We start from the raw sequence: 16,925 nt of genomic DNA on the forward strand, positions 1-16,925 counted from the left end.
AAGACAGAGTTCATTCAATTTAAACCTGGATTGATTGTAGCTAAACTTATGATGTCTTTACAAAAGAAGAAGAAAAAAAAAGCAATAAATTATGCATAGTAATTATTTAGCATGTCTTTGGCCCCCTCATGTCCTGCTGGGCTCAGCATATTAAAGTTGGGGAAAAACCCCTGTCCTTGAGAATCAAGCATGGTTGCACATAGGAAAGACGCTTGGGGCAGGGCACCAATTCAATTCCCATTGGATTCTTTATTCCCGGGGTCATGTGGCCATCTGGCCAGTCTTTCAGCTGACTTCCTGGGGTTAAGTGCCTTCACCCACTAGTGCCTTCTTTTGGTTTCCTTCAGATGCAGTCTACTGACAGCATCCTTAGCCTTTAACCTCTGCCCCTAAAGAATACTCTTTACTGCTCCTCAAGCAATTTTGGTTTATGACTAAGACTCCCTGAGGCCAGAGTGCAGGGTCAGCCTGATGATACCTAACTGACATTGGAGGGATCCCTCCTGGGTGGCCTCTGTGGTGACAAGGGACATGCACTAGGAAATAGTGTGGAAATAGGGCAGACAAGGGACTTTCTCCTGAGGGCATGGTCATGTATGTGCTCAAGAGTAAAGGATTTGCATGTCAAGTGGATGGATGACTGGATGGATTTTGAGACCACTAGTTAAAATGTAATTATATAACATAATAAGACAAATGTAATTCCTATACATCTTTGTGACTAAAATGTGAAAATGTAGGATGATGCTCTTCATTCATAGAAAACCCCGTAACCATACCCCCTGGCAATCATGTGTATAGAGTAAGAGCCAAAAGAAAGAGATAGAGAAGGAAGGCCTGATTTTTTTTTTCTTTTCATTTTTGACCATTTGACTTTAAAAAGAAAATATGCAGGAAAAGTCAAAATTAATAAAAATGCATAATAATAAACAGTATTGAGTACCATGCACACTAGAGTCAATCTTTCAAATATTGCTGTGAAATAGGTAGTTATACTATTTACATTTTATAGGTGAGGAAGCGGAGGTTCAGAGCAGTTAAGGAACTTTCAAACTAGAAGGAGGCATAGCCATGTGAGGCAGCTGTAGCTTTCCTGCAGAGCCCAAGACTTAACCACTAAGCATACTGCCATCTAGGACCCGATGCACAAATATGCACCAGATCAGATTCACAATCCCCCAAATGACATTTTCTTTGACCTTTGAGTTGAAATAAACTAAAACATTTCCTTTCTCATTTACTTGTAAAATTTCATTGCTGGTTAAATATATTTGTGTGATTGTCCCTGATATAATTCAAATTATATTTAAATAATAGCTTACAGTCAGGATTTATTTAGAATAAAGAATAATTTTTAAGATAAAGGCAATTATTTCAAATTGCTGGCCATTTGCTTATTTTAACCTCAGAACAATTTTTTTTTTTTTTTTTTGCGTTAGAAAACGTACAAGGAAATTTGAACCAATATATAGATTTAGCCAAGTTTTTTAGGGTTTTTTGTTTTTCTTTGTTGTTGTTGATGGTAACTATTTTTTTGAAGGGCACATAGGATCAAAAGAAAAATGAGACTTTTCACCTGTGATATTTGGAGTATAATTGAGATCCCAAAGACATATTCAATCCCTTTCCCCGAAACACTTGCTGCGTGTTTTTGCTCACAGCCGTGCACTGCTCACACAGCGTGTGTTTCTTACAGTTGACCTGGACAGGCTCAATGAGGATGTCAAGCGTTACAGCTGCACTCCCAGGAACTACTCAGTAAACTTACGAGAGGAGCTGAAGCTGACCAACGTGGTCTTCTTCCCACGTTGCCTCCTTGTGCAGCGCTGCGGAGGCAACTGTGGCTGTGGCACTGTCAACTGGAAGTCCTGCAAGTGCGCTTCAGGGAAAACGGTGAAAAAGTATCACGAGGTATGTCATGCTCAAATAATGTGTTGCATATGAAATGTGTTTTTCAAGATGTGAAACATAAAACAGAAACATGTTTTAAACTATAAACTAAAATGCAGGGCAAACATTATTGTTAGGAATCATTGTTTGAGTTGCTTTTTATCAGTATCCACCAAAACAAAACAAAAAAATAGACAGTGCTCCCTAAATGAAGTCTCCAGCTTTGTAAAAGTGTTTCGTTATCCTGATAACAGCAAAACAATAATGTTAAGTTAGGCGGTAACTCTGGAGCCAAATGAAAATGGATGTGTCATAAGCAGCCTTTTCCACTTGGGAAATGCAGGAAGCTGCAGGCCACTGGCCATGCTTACCTTCGGCAGAGAAAACACACTCTTCAGACCTACAAGGAACATACCCTCTTAGTCACAAGAATTTCTTACTCCACCCACACAGTTTTCAAAGGAAAAAAAAAAAAAAAAAAAAGTCCTCATAACCAGAGAATGCTGTCATCGGTGCGCATTGTGTTTTATTTTTGTGTGACCTGATGAACTCTAGATTGGACCGTGTGCTGGAGTTCCAGAGCCTGAATCTCACAATGTTTCGTTGGAACCTAAAGATGAATGCAGAATGCAACGACCAGGTTAGAGGTGAAGTAATCCTGGAAGTGACAGGCTCTCCACCTAGTCATAACTGTGAGGAGAAACATGCGAGTCCAGTCTTTGATGTTTTGGGCAGTGCTTTATTTTCATCTCGACTCTCTGCTCAGTTACAAGTTACAGCTGGATTTTTAAAGTCCTTCATTGCAGAAATGGCAGAGTCAAATACACCCTTAAAAGGACTCTCGTCTCCCAGACAGGGTCCTTTCCTTAGTTCCTTTCTTGTCTCTGTACACAATCGCTGCTACCTATAAAATGTCTGTAAACAATATCTGAAGGGGAGGGTCTTGATCTCTTTGTTCAGTCACACAAACAGGTCGGCAATGTTGCCGTCTTTTGAAACTGCTGTCTAAAGCATCTCTTTGAAGCACGTGTCACAGTATTTTCACTTCTAGGAGTCTGCAGACCTCTACACACAATCAGGCGGCCAAGTGCTGGACAAAGGGACCAGACAGCAGCATCACGCAGTCAGTACCTGCACACCTGGAACTAACAGGCCTGCCCTGTTCCCCCCCTAACTCCTAAAATGCCCTTGATATATGTCAGTGATCACTCTGCCAAGTGCCCCACAGAAGGGCAGCAGGCTTGAGCTGGGCTCATTAGGAAAAATCCTCGTCCTGTACTCCATGAGCTCTGTGTCTGTATTCTTAACTCAGAGACAGGAAAGCCCAATTTCCTCAGCTCCTGGTTATAACTGATGAGATGTGAAATGAGTTTCGGCGAGAGAGGAGCACCCCTACGGGTGACTGGAACTCATCGCATAAGCAGGCCTGTGTGACTCTCCACAAGCACGTCAATGCTCAGCATTTAAGGCATAAAATGGAGACGTTTTAAAGCTCTCCGTGGAGCTAATATCATTGCTTTGTTCGAAGGTTGTGCTGTTTCTCCCGCAGGGGGTTAGCCTTCTTCACAGTGCAATACGATGTTAGCATCTTTTTATTTTCTGTTCTCAAAGGTTGTAGGTATCCTGTTAAAGTATTTTTTCTTTTTCCTGACAACCATTCTATGCTTCTTGGAATAAATAAGATATAAAAGATATCTTAGGTGGTGATTTTTAAATGGGGAAGGGTCCAGAAAACATACTGTGTAGACAGAGGATGCTATATTATATCAGTTCTCATCTTCCCTTGATAATGTGTAATGAAGGAGAAGGTGTTCCCTAGAAATACGGTGAGCTTTTTCATTAACATTTACTGTTTTTCATCATGTGGTCTCCTATGTCCATTCAGTCAACAGCGAAAAAGGTAGGAAGCAGCAGAGAGAGAAAGATAAAAATTAATTTTCTTTGTCCTTTCTCTCATGTTTTTGTCACAAAGCTGATATAACACTATACTACTAGAATTTCTAGTTTCATATCTAGAAATTCTACTGTTTCATATCTATGCTGTCCAAAATAGTACTCACTAGCAACATGTGGTTACAAATCTATGTCACACACATAAGAAACGGAAATTTTCATTTTATTTACCTTAACATTAATGTAAATAACTACACATGGCTAATAGCAAACATATTGAACACACAGGCCTGTTTCTGACACATTTACAACATCTAGAATCATTCTTGTCTCTGCACAGAATTAAAAATAACTTTCCAGGATTCTTTTAATTTTAATGTAGAATTTTATATTAAAATTGCTTCATATTACAGTTTATAAGAGTTAGAGATACAGGCAGATATTTATATATGAATCAGAGGATTAATTAGAGGTAATAAAATCTTGCGCTAAAAGAATAGTACTTTCAGTTTTTATATGCTTTAAGTATTTTCTACTGAAAATAATTTAGCTAAAATTATAAATTAAGACCAAGAAGACAAAAAAATTTTTTTTCAGAGTTTCTACTCTATTTTTTTTTTCTGGAACTATCATTTCTAGAGCTTATTCAGACTTCCCCTTATTCTTTCTTTTTTTTTTTCTTTCTCCCTCTTGATTGAAGCCATAAGACAGCTCTTTTCAGGCTGTGTCTGTTTTGCTCTGAGAGCCAGGACAGTATATGTGGATTCTGGTTCCAGCTTTACCTCATGGGAGACAACCTAGGACCAGCCAAGTAACCCACGCCCCCACCCCCACCCCCCAGGGACCCAGGTTTCCTCACTTACAACCTACAATGTTGAGTCCCAGACAGACCTGAAGTTGCCTGCTATCCATTCACTGTTACACTCTTTCCTAGCCCCAAAATCTCATCTTACTGAAATTGTGTATGGAATATAAACAAATTGGTGGTTGAAGTGCTAGGTAAATGCAAAAGAATAAAGATGTAATCTGGAACAGTTAATATTTATAGAGAAGTTAATTCATTCATCAGTAATCACACCCGTGCTACTTAGCTCTTGGGGCTACTGAGGGAATGAAAGCATCTCAAGACTACAAAGCACAAAACAGATGTGAATGGAATTTTCTGAGCCTGTTCTGGCTTCCTCAGTTCTGACAACCCTGATCACTCACCTAGTGAGTGAATGAGCTCCCCTGCAGTACTACAGAAAGCGCTCATTCTTTCCCTTCCAGATCTAGCTTCACATCACGCCTTCCTGCCAAAGATTAGCCAGCCTGTCTTAGGGCATAATGCTCCTCAGGTAGACAAGACCCATCTGTGACATGAATGATTCTCAGCGCTATTGCCATACTCTGAAATCTGACGCCCAGCTAGGCTTTCATCATGTTTTCTCCAATGGGTCAACTGAACATGTAGCCACTGATTCTCTAAAATCAAAATCATTTGACTATTTTTAAAAAATATTTTTAATTGATTTTAGAGAGGAAGGGAGAGGGAGAGAGAGAGGTAGAAACATCAATGATGAGAGAGAATCATTGATCAGCTGCCTCCTGCATGCCCTCTACTGGGGATCGAGCTCACAACCGAAGCATGTATCCAGATCAGAATCGAACCTTGACCTCCTGGTTCATAGGTCGATGCTTAACCACTGAGCTCATTTGACTACTTAGTTTTATAAAGGTAGGACTGCACTTAACTATACCCCCTTGTAACCCTACAGTGTTCACAGAAAACTTCTATTAGAAGTAAATGTCCACTGATATCAAGATTGCATTTTCAAAATTCATGCGAGTTTTATATAGGCTCCCAACCTTTGGTTACCTTCAAACTTAATTTGTCAACAGAACGTTGCTGAACTTTTCATCATCCGTGTCTTTTTTATTGAATGCTCTGTCTTATGACTTGGAATCAGTTCTTCTATTGCAAGGCCGCCTCTGCTGCAACTCTTGCTGCAAGCTGAGCACTTACCCAAGTAGAAAAGAATGCAATCCCTTCTCAAAGTATTTTTGCTTGTGGTCACTTAGATTTCAGAAAAATCGACCACCAGCCCTTAAAATCTTAACCTATGCACAACTTTTCATATAATCTATAAACATGAGAGCAGTCAAAATGGAAGGAAAAATAAGAAGTGTTTTCTTTATATCTTAAGATAAGAAATTGTATGTGTACTGAATAGTGCCTGCTTCAGAAGTTAGGGAGAATCTTAAATGAACTATTAATGATTCAGGTTTAGACATTGCATTTGTCCTGAAATGTGTACTTGTGTTCCTATGTCAGCCATTAATTTGAGAACTGTTACAAGGCCTTAACAACCTTTTTAAAATATATATTTCCAATAAACAAGAAGGCAACTCAGCAGATAGCTTTTCTGCCTGGTATTGTTTTATTAGTGTAATAGCTTTATGGCAATGATTCACTTGGTGGTTTATTGGCACTGAAGTTAAATATCTTTTGTGATATGGTAATTTGCAAACTGAGCATTTTTGGCTTTGTGTAGTGTTATGAAAGCTACCAACTTGCGCTGTCATTCTCCATTTAGTAAAAGTCAACTTTCCCTGGCATCACCTGCCTTTCCAGGTGGCGGAGAGGAGTAGAGATTTCCACTTTCACCCATATTTCATAATGGCTGACTGCTCCTCAGTGAATTTTCACTTCAGCGTGTGTGCTTGCAGCTGTGACTCACAGCTCGGAAAATAGGAAATCATTTTGTGATGGTTCCTATTAGCAAGTGTCCAGCAGTGGCTGTAATTAATTCAATGGTTCCTTCCCTTTAATGGTGACCAGATAACCCATAACCAGCCAGTTTGCTATCTCAGATAAAGGCTCTTTATTTTTCTTTTAACTTTTCACCATCTCTCAGATCAGCTTTGCTCTCTTCCTCCTTTCAGTGCTGTGTACCTGAACTTAAGACTATTCTATGGTCTGAAAGCTTTGAACATCGGTCCTGTGATCAGTCAGCAAAGCAGTCCAATTTCCACTTTGTTCAAACAGTGCTTTCCTGTCTTGTCTGGGAAAGTGTCTGCCAATTCATTTTTCTCTTCTTATCAGCAAAGCACATATACGCTCTGCTCACATTGCTTAATATGAAACACAGGGAAAACCCCCTAACAGTCAGGAGGCAAATTAGGAACACTGCCCAGCCTCTGCTCTCATCTCAAATGAGAAAGCAAATCGAATGAGAAAGCAAATCAACAGTGCTGATTTTATAGGTGCCCCTCATTGCAACTTAGAAGGCTTTCATAATGGCTTTCTTTAACGTATGCTCATCTTCTCATAAATCATTTTCCTCCCCTGTATCTGCCAGCCCCCAAATCTGGTTTACATGCAGCCAGTCTTGGGCAACAGCTAATTTGTATTGAGAAATTCTTGGCAAAGCTGTAGGACTCCAGCCTCTAACCCCTTCTTAGGCACTCAGACCAAATCTGTCATGGGCAGGGCTGCTGAACACCCCAGAAGGTAATTAATCCATTCTTCAACCATTGCTTCTTTTGCTTATTTTTTCACAGAGAAGCGGCATCTTTTGTGTTTAATAGTTAGCCAACAGGAGAGAACGTGGGAGCAGTGGGCAAATGTCAATGTAACTCTGCTCTTGGTGTTTTACATTTCCTTCCAAAAATGTGAAAGGATTAAAAGGGGGTCAATCAGGGAAAAAGGAGACATATGTAATACTTTAAACAATAAACTAAATAAATAAAAGTGGTCCAAAGCATGGGCCACTCTTTTGGCCTCTTCTTTATTCCCTGGCTTGTTTTGTCCCCTGTGTTTGCTGGAGGTAGAATAGAGGAGAGATGGGGAGGAGGTAAAAAGGAAGAATCCTGCACTTCCACTCCCTCCTGCATTGTGGGCATCTCCCACCACCTTCACCCAGGAGGTTTCTTTAGCAGCTACTATTTTTCCAGCATGCTGCTGAGTTATACAAACAATGTTTTAATTTCATGGATAAGGTAATGAGTCAAATTCTGGTTCTACTAATGACTAGCTCTGTGACTTTGGGCAAGTAACTTAATCTCCCTCTTTTCTCATCTATGAACAAATTAGTCAAGTAATTAATAGTACCTAATGCAATAAAGTCCAAATAATTTATATTTACATGGCACAGGTATGTCTGGTCTACCCGAGGAATCACAAAAGGAAATCGTAGGCACATTGGAGAGGCACTGGGTCAGAGTGTTCTAGGAGCCTGGAGGAAAAAGCCCAGCTCCCAGGTCTGAGTCCCCAGAGGGCCCTTAGCCTTCTTTAAAGTTTCCATTCTGTAATCTATAAAATGGAAATAGGATGCCTCCTCAAGTATGTGATGTGGTTTGTCTGAGGGCAAAAGAAATAGTGCATCTGTACAAATTCTTTGAAAAATGTAAAATGCCATATAATTGTATGGTACTTTGACAGACTTCAGAGTCTAAGAGGAAGATAGAACAAAATCAAAAGTGAAGACTAACCGCTAACCAGAACCTAAGAGCATAAACAAGAAAAGCAATTAAACTGACCATATAGTGTATATAAGAACAAGCATATAATTTTCCAAGTATGTGTGATGTGATGACTAATGTTTCACTTCAATGAAGGCACAGCAGGAAAGAAGAGCTAGCTTCTATTGAAACTTACTAATTTAAAAAAATATTTTAAATGTATTCATCAAAAATTGAGGTTATACTTTATTAATTTAAGAAATGCTATATTGATAGACAAATATTGATGTACAAAAACTTTAGTGATTTAAATTATAAAAGGTATTACATATTAACATATATGTAAGAACATAAACACATTTTTATTTATTTACTAGAGGTCTAGTACATGATATTCGTGCACTCGTGGGGGAGGGGTCCCCTCAGCCCAGTCTGCGCCCTTTAGCAGTCCCAGAGCCCTCAGGGAATGTCTTACTGATGGCTTAGGCCGCTGCGCTCACCAGCTGTCAGGCCGGCTTGTGGCTGAGCTGCACTCCCCCTGTGGGAATGCACTGACCACCAGGGGGCAGCTCCTGTGTTGAATGTCATAGCAACCAGTCATTCCACCGTTTGGTCAATTTGCATATTACCCTTTTATTATATAGAATAACTAGCCCTAATGATCTTCATTAGGGCAAATTGTTTTACATCAATAAAAAATTTAGCAATACCAGCTTTTATGTTCATGACTTTATTCATTGTGCTGTCTACAGAAATAACAATATGCTCAGTATTGTTATTTATCCATAACATATGCTTTGGCAGAAGAATTGTCATGACAATATTTGGGACAGCACCTGAGACAAAGCAGGTCCTTAGAAATCTGTCAATAACTACATGCTAGGACACCTGAGGTCATCTTGGTACTGCAGGTAGGTGATTCAGGAGGCACCGTGATCAGTTGAGCCCTTCACTTCAAGGAGTTGATAATTGGAAAAATAATTACATGTGTGAATTCTCAAAGGGTTAAGAACCAGCTATCACAAAGAGAGTAAGTGACATCTATTGAGTTGTACTCTAAGGGCTTTCTAACAGGAAATATGCTTATTGTCCTAGGTATTAAAGTTTGATCCCGGCCATTTCAGGAGGAGGGGTAGATCGAAGTACATGGCTCTCGTTGACATCCAGTTGGATCACCATGAGCGGTGTGACTGTATCTGCAGCTCCAGACCACCTCGATAAGAGAATCTGCATGTGCACTAAGCATGAAAGATCCTTTAGTTTAAGGAGGGTGTCACAAGTGACCCTCTTCCCACCAGCAGCCGAACTTACTGCTAGCCTGCAAAGCAATGAGTACAAGTGGTTGTTGAGTTTCAGCCTAGCTTTGTTAGTGTCATGGCAAGCGGAAAGGTGTATCATCAACCTCCATATGCAAAATATAGAATTGCATTTAATAATAGTGTCTGAGGATATATCCATGTCTACATGTAAATGGGCCAAGTGGTTTATTCAGTATATATAACCAGGTACACCAGAGCTTACATAAGTTTGAGTCATTTAGCTTCTTAAAGTCTTTTGACAAAATAAGGGACATAGTAAATACATGAAACATGTCTTTGAAATATTCGGAAGGTTAATTTATTTTTAAATTTTGAGTCACAAAACAATTTTTAATCTTGCTCTTTTAAAGAAAGCACCTTATATATTAAAAACCAAAAGATGAGTTTTTCTTATATCTACATCCTAACTATAAAAAAAGGAAAATATGGTTTCTGGGGAAAAGGCACAAACCAAACCATGTTTTTTCATGAGATAAACTACATACTTACCTATGTAGACAATAATTACCTGTCTCCAAAAGCATGCCATGATAAGACAGACACTTTGGAAATTAAGTCATTAAGTCTCCTTTTGGTTCATCTTGCTGAGGCATGCAAATTTATTTAACACCAGGCTCAAAAAATTTTCTCAGAAGGTTTATTATCATAATCCTACAAGATGCAATATAAGCTGTAGTACAAATTTTAATTGTTTCTTTCCAGAAACCCATCTGCAGAAGTAACTTCTCTGGAGAATGGCCTCGGGACTTTGCATGAGCCTTTCAGAATAACGTTCATTGAAAAATTTGGGTAGTTGAAAGTCAAAAAATTCAGCATTGAAGTATTACCCTTACTGGAAATCTGATGGAATACTTGATAGGACCCATATTTAATAATGAATTCAAACTCTCCAAACTATGCTAATTGATTTTATGTATATTGCTTCTGTGTTCCTGTCTCTTCCATATACAGACATGGATTTACAACGGCATTTTATATTTGGCAAGCCATCATGGATTGCTTACAGCCTAAAAGCTTTTGTGTATTAAAACAACCCAAACTTATTTATATAAATCCCTAATCATGTACACACTCACCATCTCTGAAGTCCTGTTTCTGAACCAAGTGAAATCAGATCTGGGGTCTCTAGTTCTTTTCCAAATCTATGGGGCTTATTCTAAGAAGCCACTCTGCAAATTGTGGGAGCACGAGGTTGGCCCGGTTCCACCACTAGGAAACTGTTTCTGCATCAGTGGTTATCACTGCTATGCAGAGAAATTTTTCCTCTCTGGCTCCTTACTGTCTATTTGAAGGGAGACTGACTCCAGGAGTAGGAAGTGATTCATCATTCTCCAAAGCAAGACTCTTAAGAAAGCAACCCTGAAATCAAGATAGCTTAGGGGCGCCTCAGAGAGAACTACGTTTTTTTTGCTGCCTTGAAAGAAGAAAGGAGAGCCGATTTCTTTCCTGAGTCCAGGTCCCTACTGACTAGACCCAATTTGAGTGAGGGGTATATGACAGGGGCTTGTGAAGTCCCCGTGTCAGATGCGTGACCACAATCTATTTGGAATGTTAAGCATGGTGCCCTCCGGACCAAATCCTCAACTGCCCTTAGCTCATTTCTTCTCAGCTCTTTGAAAAGAAAGGCCAATGCTTTTTGAAAACAAACCTTCGAAGTGTGTCCAGGGGAGTGAGTGGTAAGATGAAACGGAGATTGGTCTGTTGTCCAAAATCCCAGCGTGCAATCAGCAATAGCGGAGACAGACATCCCTCTTCCCCTTCGTGACCATTTGCAAGTTTCCTGTGAAAACAGCGGATTCCTGTACCAAAACCGAAATGCGTTACATCACGTTCGCTTGTTCAGCTTACATCATGTCTGTAAGTTGGAAAAATGAGAGTGTTTTACCCAATTTTCAATAAACGTTCCAGGCTGGGAGCCAGTGAAAGCCCTGTCTGCGCTTCTTATCTGTTCGCTGAAATGTGAGCCGGCAGATTCACTCACTTTTCTTTTCTCTTTCCTCGGTGTTTTATTAAAACGTCTCCCTTGGTTATCTGTTGCCTATTGTATTTCCAATAAATCTGTTTCATTGCCATCAATGGACTAAAAGAACTCACCGTACAAAGTGCATTTCAAAACCCTAATAAATGCACCTGAAATAATGCCTTTCATTCAATATGTTCTTAGAGGGCAAACCATTTTCAAAAGTAGGATTGTTGTTTTTGTCATATTGGTAACATGCAGCTTTCCCCCCTCATAGCAAATGTAATATCCCTCTTATCTTCCTGAAAAATAAATGTTGCTTTTGAACAAAAGTGCTCCATTATTTAGTACTCACTGCAGCTTTCAAAGCTGTACAAGGTTGCACACTTGCTTTTACAAATGCATGCACCTGTTGGAGTGACAACGTGGGGCACCTGATTTCTGAAAGACTGGTTTTACAATGCTGAAGGAGCATAAGCCTCGTTCCCTGACCGCAGGATTCTTACTCTGTCCTTGTCCTGAAGCCAGGCAATGAGGTGGGACTCGGGCTTTGTTGTTCTCTTACTGCAGTTGTTGCTTCTTTGTCTGAATGTGTGTTTCCCCTGCGGCCTTTTAATGAAATGTAACCTCCTCTGACATTGCTCACTGAGGAGAGTTCACAGCCCATCTCTTCCTCCAGGACCTGAAAGCAATCACATCACAGACCCATTTCCCCATTGTCCGCTCTCACACCTTTCCCCATCTATCTGGACGGACACCCTAGCTGCTGGGTCAATGGTGTCAGCTCAGGGAGCCCAGTTTAGGGGCTACACTTCTATAGACTTTGGTTTATCATTTGGGTTGGGGGCCATCTAAGGAGAGCTCTTCTCACTGCAAAATGTCTGCTTTTGCTTGTAGCTGAGTCCATCATCTGGCTATCAGAGACAGGACAGCAGCTGCACAGCGTGTGGTGAAACTACCACTTTGTTTAGTTTGGGGGAAAGAAGTAGAAACATATGTATTATGTGGCAAGAACTAAGTTTATCATAGAAATACCCATGAATATGTGAGGGAGGGGCAGGGAAAGGATCAAATAATGCTGTGCATAATAGTTAATTCAGATAACTTTTTTATGTAAAAAAAATCATACTAGCCATATATAAACAACATTTTAATGCAAATACAAATTTTATTTCATTTCCTAAAATGTGCATGTGTCCAGTTTTACTCTAAGAATAACTCAACAGATGTCTAAATTGTTCATATACTCCTAGGGTCCTCTGGTCAAACACCAAATTAAAATGCATAGCCTGGTATTCATGCCTCAAATCCTAGGAAATACGATTTTGTTTATTGACAGCTCTGGTCAGATATGCTGGGAGAAAGGATATTTATAATTCACTGCTTTTATTGACATTCATTTAAATTCTGTTGTTTTTAGAGATCAAGTTAAAGACTACACAGGCCTTCAAAACTTAACATAACATCCTGGGAAATCTCCCAAATATACTTAGACAGCAACAATGGATAAGCAACTAACCACTTAATTTAAGATTTTATATTTGCTGTTTATGTTATAGTCCTGAACTTGCCCGTTAATTTGTATCCTTTAAAAAATAAATTTTATTTCTATAGAGATCTCTCAAAATTCATTAGCAGATCACATTAAAAGGGAATGGAGCTGAGTCCATAATAAAGGTTAATGTACCCAGTGAGCAAGTTATGGGCCAAGAAATATTCATTTTCTAATAAACCATTCGACTTTCTAATTATTTTAAACTGTTGGATATCGTTTGCCAGTCTTAGTGGCCAAGAACCAACTGTTAAAATAATTCTTGGATTCAATTTTAAATAATGCTTATAAAGCAAATTTTCTTTCAAGAACTAAAGTCTGGGTCATATTATCTAACATATATCTTTGGTTGAGGACATATTATAAATTTACTCTCTTCTAGTATCTTCTAGCCTATCTTCTTCCCCCTGTTACTTCCACATTTCTCCTCTTCCTCACTAATCCCTAGCCAACATCGATCGGATCCATGCCTACTTTGAAAAGGCACCAGAGGTCATTTAAGATCAGGAGATCAAATGCACTTTCTCAAGTGAGCAAGTAATAGGGCTGAAATTGCCAACTATTAAGAAATCACTGCTTTTTGAGAGTTGAATACATCAAGTGAATGTCTCCCAATATTTCCCATTTTAGTACAAACTTTGGAATATGGTGATTGATATTTATCGACTTCCATTGAAGGATATTTAGCCACATTCAATATGGGGAAAAGTGATTAATTTAAATATTTTAGTTAGTCATTCAACAACAAAATATATTAAAGAACACTACCAGGAACACTTTGGGGTTTAAAACCCAAGGTCCATGACAGAGGATGAAACTGAAGAAAGATGTTGTAGGTGGAATAAACAAAAAGAACAAAGATCCTCCAGCAAATCTATATATAAAGTGAATATAAGGATTTCCAAGAATAGGGACGCAGAAAACTTCTGATTACAGAGAATCTCATGTGGATGGCTAGCAAAGAGTTTTGCCTTTCACATGTAGGAGAGGAAGCCATGAGGCTTTCTGAGCAAGTATAAGGAAGAAGGCCTTGGGTATAGTGACAAATCTGCCACTTGTTGTACCTACTGTTTCTTCATTTACAAAATCAGAAGGGTAAGATGTTCGATAGGTTCTTTTCAACAGAACATTTCTGCAATGTTGGGAAATGACAGTCTACAGGAAATGATGGTGGTAGGGGTATGAATTAGGAAGCTCCTCAAAGTTCTAGGGAATGAGATAAGGACAGAAGTGAGACCTCAGGAAGTGAGACAGGAAGGATATAGGCCCCTAGTGTTTGGGCAGACTGTACATTGCTTATCTCTAGGAGATGCTATTTAAATGGACTGAGACTGCAAGAAAGGTTAACAAGAGGATTCAAAGGTCTCAATGATTGTATGGGAGGTCAGTTCAGGCTTGTGAGCTTCCTGGGGGAAAGAGTCATATGAGTTGGAATTTTGAGAGAACATATGTTCCTCAGAAAACTAAGGAGGCTGGGAGAAGAGGCTCCTTTTGAGAGGAGAGATCATGTCTCTCAGAAGAGCCAAGGCTTGTAATGGTGACTGGGAGTCATCTTTTGAGAAGATGAAAAACAAAACCTGAAGGACATTCATAACCACAACTTAAAGGACCAAAAGAAGAATTTGCAAAGCTCACAAACAATAAAACAGTCATGTTTCCTGCTCTTGTCAAATTAGAGAATAAAGGTTAGACAAATAATTTTTCATATTTGAGAAAAACAAAAGCATAACGTGGGATGACATTAAAAGGTAAACTTTAAGTCAGGGGCAGAGAGGGATTTCTTAAGAAGATGACATTGGAGCAGAAGCAGAAAGTTGAATAAATATTAGCCATGGGAAAAGTGGAAGGAGAATGTGACATCAAGATGGTGGCATTAGAAAACAAATTTTTTTAAAATATTTTTATTGATTTCAGAAAGGGAGAGGAAGAGATAAAGAGAATAATTGATTGGCTGCCTCCTTCACACCCCACACTGGAGATCAAGCCAGCAACCTGGGCATGTGCCCTGACGGAATCAAACCGTGACCTCCTGGTTCATAGGTTGATGCTCAACTACTGGGTCACACTGGTCATGCTAGAAAAAAAAATTTTTTTTAATGTAGCTAGATTAGAGAAATATTTTGAATGATTAATTGACCAAAGGGGTGTTGTGAGGGAGAAGGAAGGGGTCAAGGATTTTTCCAAGGCCTCTGGCATAACAAAGGGGGCAGAAAGAGATTTTATTTATTGAGATGGGGGACATGGAACGAGGAGGAGTTTTGGAGTAGATCAAGAATTCAATGTGATATTAATGCTAAATAGGTTTTGACATATCTGGTTGGAGGTATTAAATAGACAGGTCTGTGGGCCCGTAACTTAGAAGAGGGATCTGGGAATGAGATGTAAATTTTGGAGTCATTAACCTGTAGCTATGAAAAGTCACAGGGACTGTTGAGTCACTTAGAAGAGAGAAGAGAGTGAGGGGGAAGGATTACTGGGCAAGAGTATAAAAATATTCTGAGTACCAGAGAAACAAATTGCCCCATGGGGACTGGGCCAGTTTTATCAAGTATTGCAAAGAAAATATAGGAGACACCTACTGATTTAACTGCCCCAAACACTCCTCCCTATCCTCACCTCCACTCCTTTTCTGGGGAAAACTATTTTATCAATAGTGGCACTGTGCACTAGAATTTTGTGATAATGAGCATGTACTATATATGCATTGTTTCAATACTGTTGCACTTGAGTACTTGAAATGGGACTGGTATAGCTGAATACTTGAATTTTACTTATTTAAATTAATTTATATTTAAACTAGAGGCCTGGTGCACAAAATTCGTGCACTGGGGGTGGGGAGGGGGTTCCTCAGCCCAGCCTGCCCCTTCTCACAGTCTGGGAGCCCTCAGGGGATGTCCTACTGACAGCTTAGGCCTGCTCCACACCCAGAGGTGACTGGCTGATCAGGGAAAGGCACCACCCCCAGTACCCCCTCGCTGCTGCTGCTTCTGGCCTCCCTCTGCAGGAGGTGATCCAGCAATCAGGGGAAGGCAACAACCCCATCATGCCTCTGCTGTTGCCACTGCCAGCCATGAGGCTGCCTGAGCCTTGGCCTTTGCAGCCACTGCGGCTTGCCTGAGCCACACCCAGCCCTCATTGCCTGAGCCTCAGGCCCTTGCTGCATTGGGGCTGGCCCTGGGCAAATGGCAGCAGCCATCACATCCTCAACGCTGCAAGTCCCCACTCCCATCCCCAGTGCTGCAAGTCCCTGCCCACCCAAGCCTTCTGCACACACAGCCTGCTGATCCGTCATTACTGTGACAGTGTCCCGACCAATTTGCATATTACCCTATTATGATGCCTAAGTGAAGCTTATCTAACACATGGATTTTCACCATAAATCACACCACAACCTTCTTGTGCTTAGGAACCCCACACAGCCCTTCAATACTACTTTTGAAGGCCATTATAACTGATAAAATCACCAACAAAATGCACAAAAATGTGGAAAAAAAAAAACATGGCACAAAATAGAACATGAGAAGGACACTTGTTTATGAGAGCTGAAACAAAGGGTAAAGTGTCACCTTGAATGACCTTAGCTGGGAACATGTGAGTTGGACAACTCAAACTTTTTCCTAATCTGTGCATGTTCATAAATGACCATAAAAAACAAAAGCAAAAACTCTGCATGTGTTGATTTTGAAGTTACATATAAATCTTAGGTAGTAGGCAAATTTGCAAATACAGAAGCTGCAAATAATGGATATTGTAATAATAATGGATAATGTAATAATAATGCCTTTCTATTGAGTATTTATAATGTGCAATGAATTTTTCTGAAGCTTCTATGTATCACTTAATTCTCATAATAACTCAATGATAAATG

At 39.7% G+C, this 16,925-nt stretch overlaps 1 protein-coding gene across 2 annotated transcripts in view; it reads left to right on the top strand.

Moving 5' to 3' along the window:
* Positions 1 to 11,816, top strand: part of PDGFD (platelet derived growth factor D) — a 232,636-nt gene extending 220,820 nt beyond the window's left edge. Inside the window, exons 6-7 of one of the 2 annotated variants that reach the window (XM_079787023.1) lie at positions 1,697 to 1,911; positions 9,322 to 11,816. In XM_079787023.1, the coding sequence (XP_079643149.1) occupies positions 1,697 to 1,911; positions 9,322 to 9,447 (341 nt within the window). In that variant the 3' untranslated portion in view covers positions 9,448 to 11,816. The remainder of the gene's footprint in view (positions 1 to 1,696; positions 1,912 to 9,321) is intronic. The other variant, XM_079787022.1, reaches the window with a different exon arrangement.
* The last annotated feature ends 5,109 nt before the right edge of the window (positions 11,817 to 16,925 follow it).

Source organism: Cnephaeus nilssonii, assembly GCF_951640355.1.
Source record: "Cnephaeus nilssonii genome assembly, chromosome: 13".
NCBI classification, from domain to species: domain Eukaryota; kingdom Metazoa; phylum Chordata; class Mammalia; order Chiroptera; family Vespertilionidae; genus Cnephaeus; species Cnephaeus nilssonii.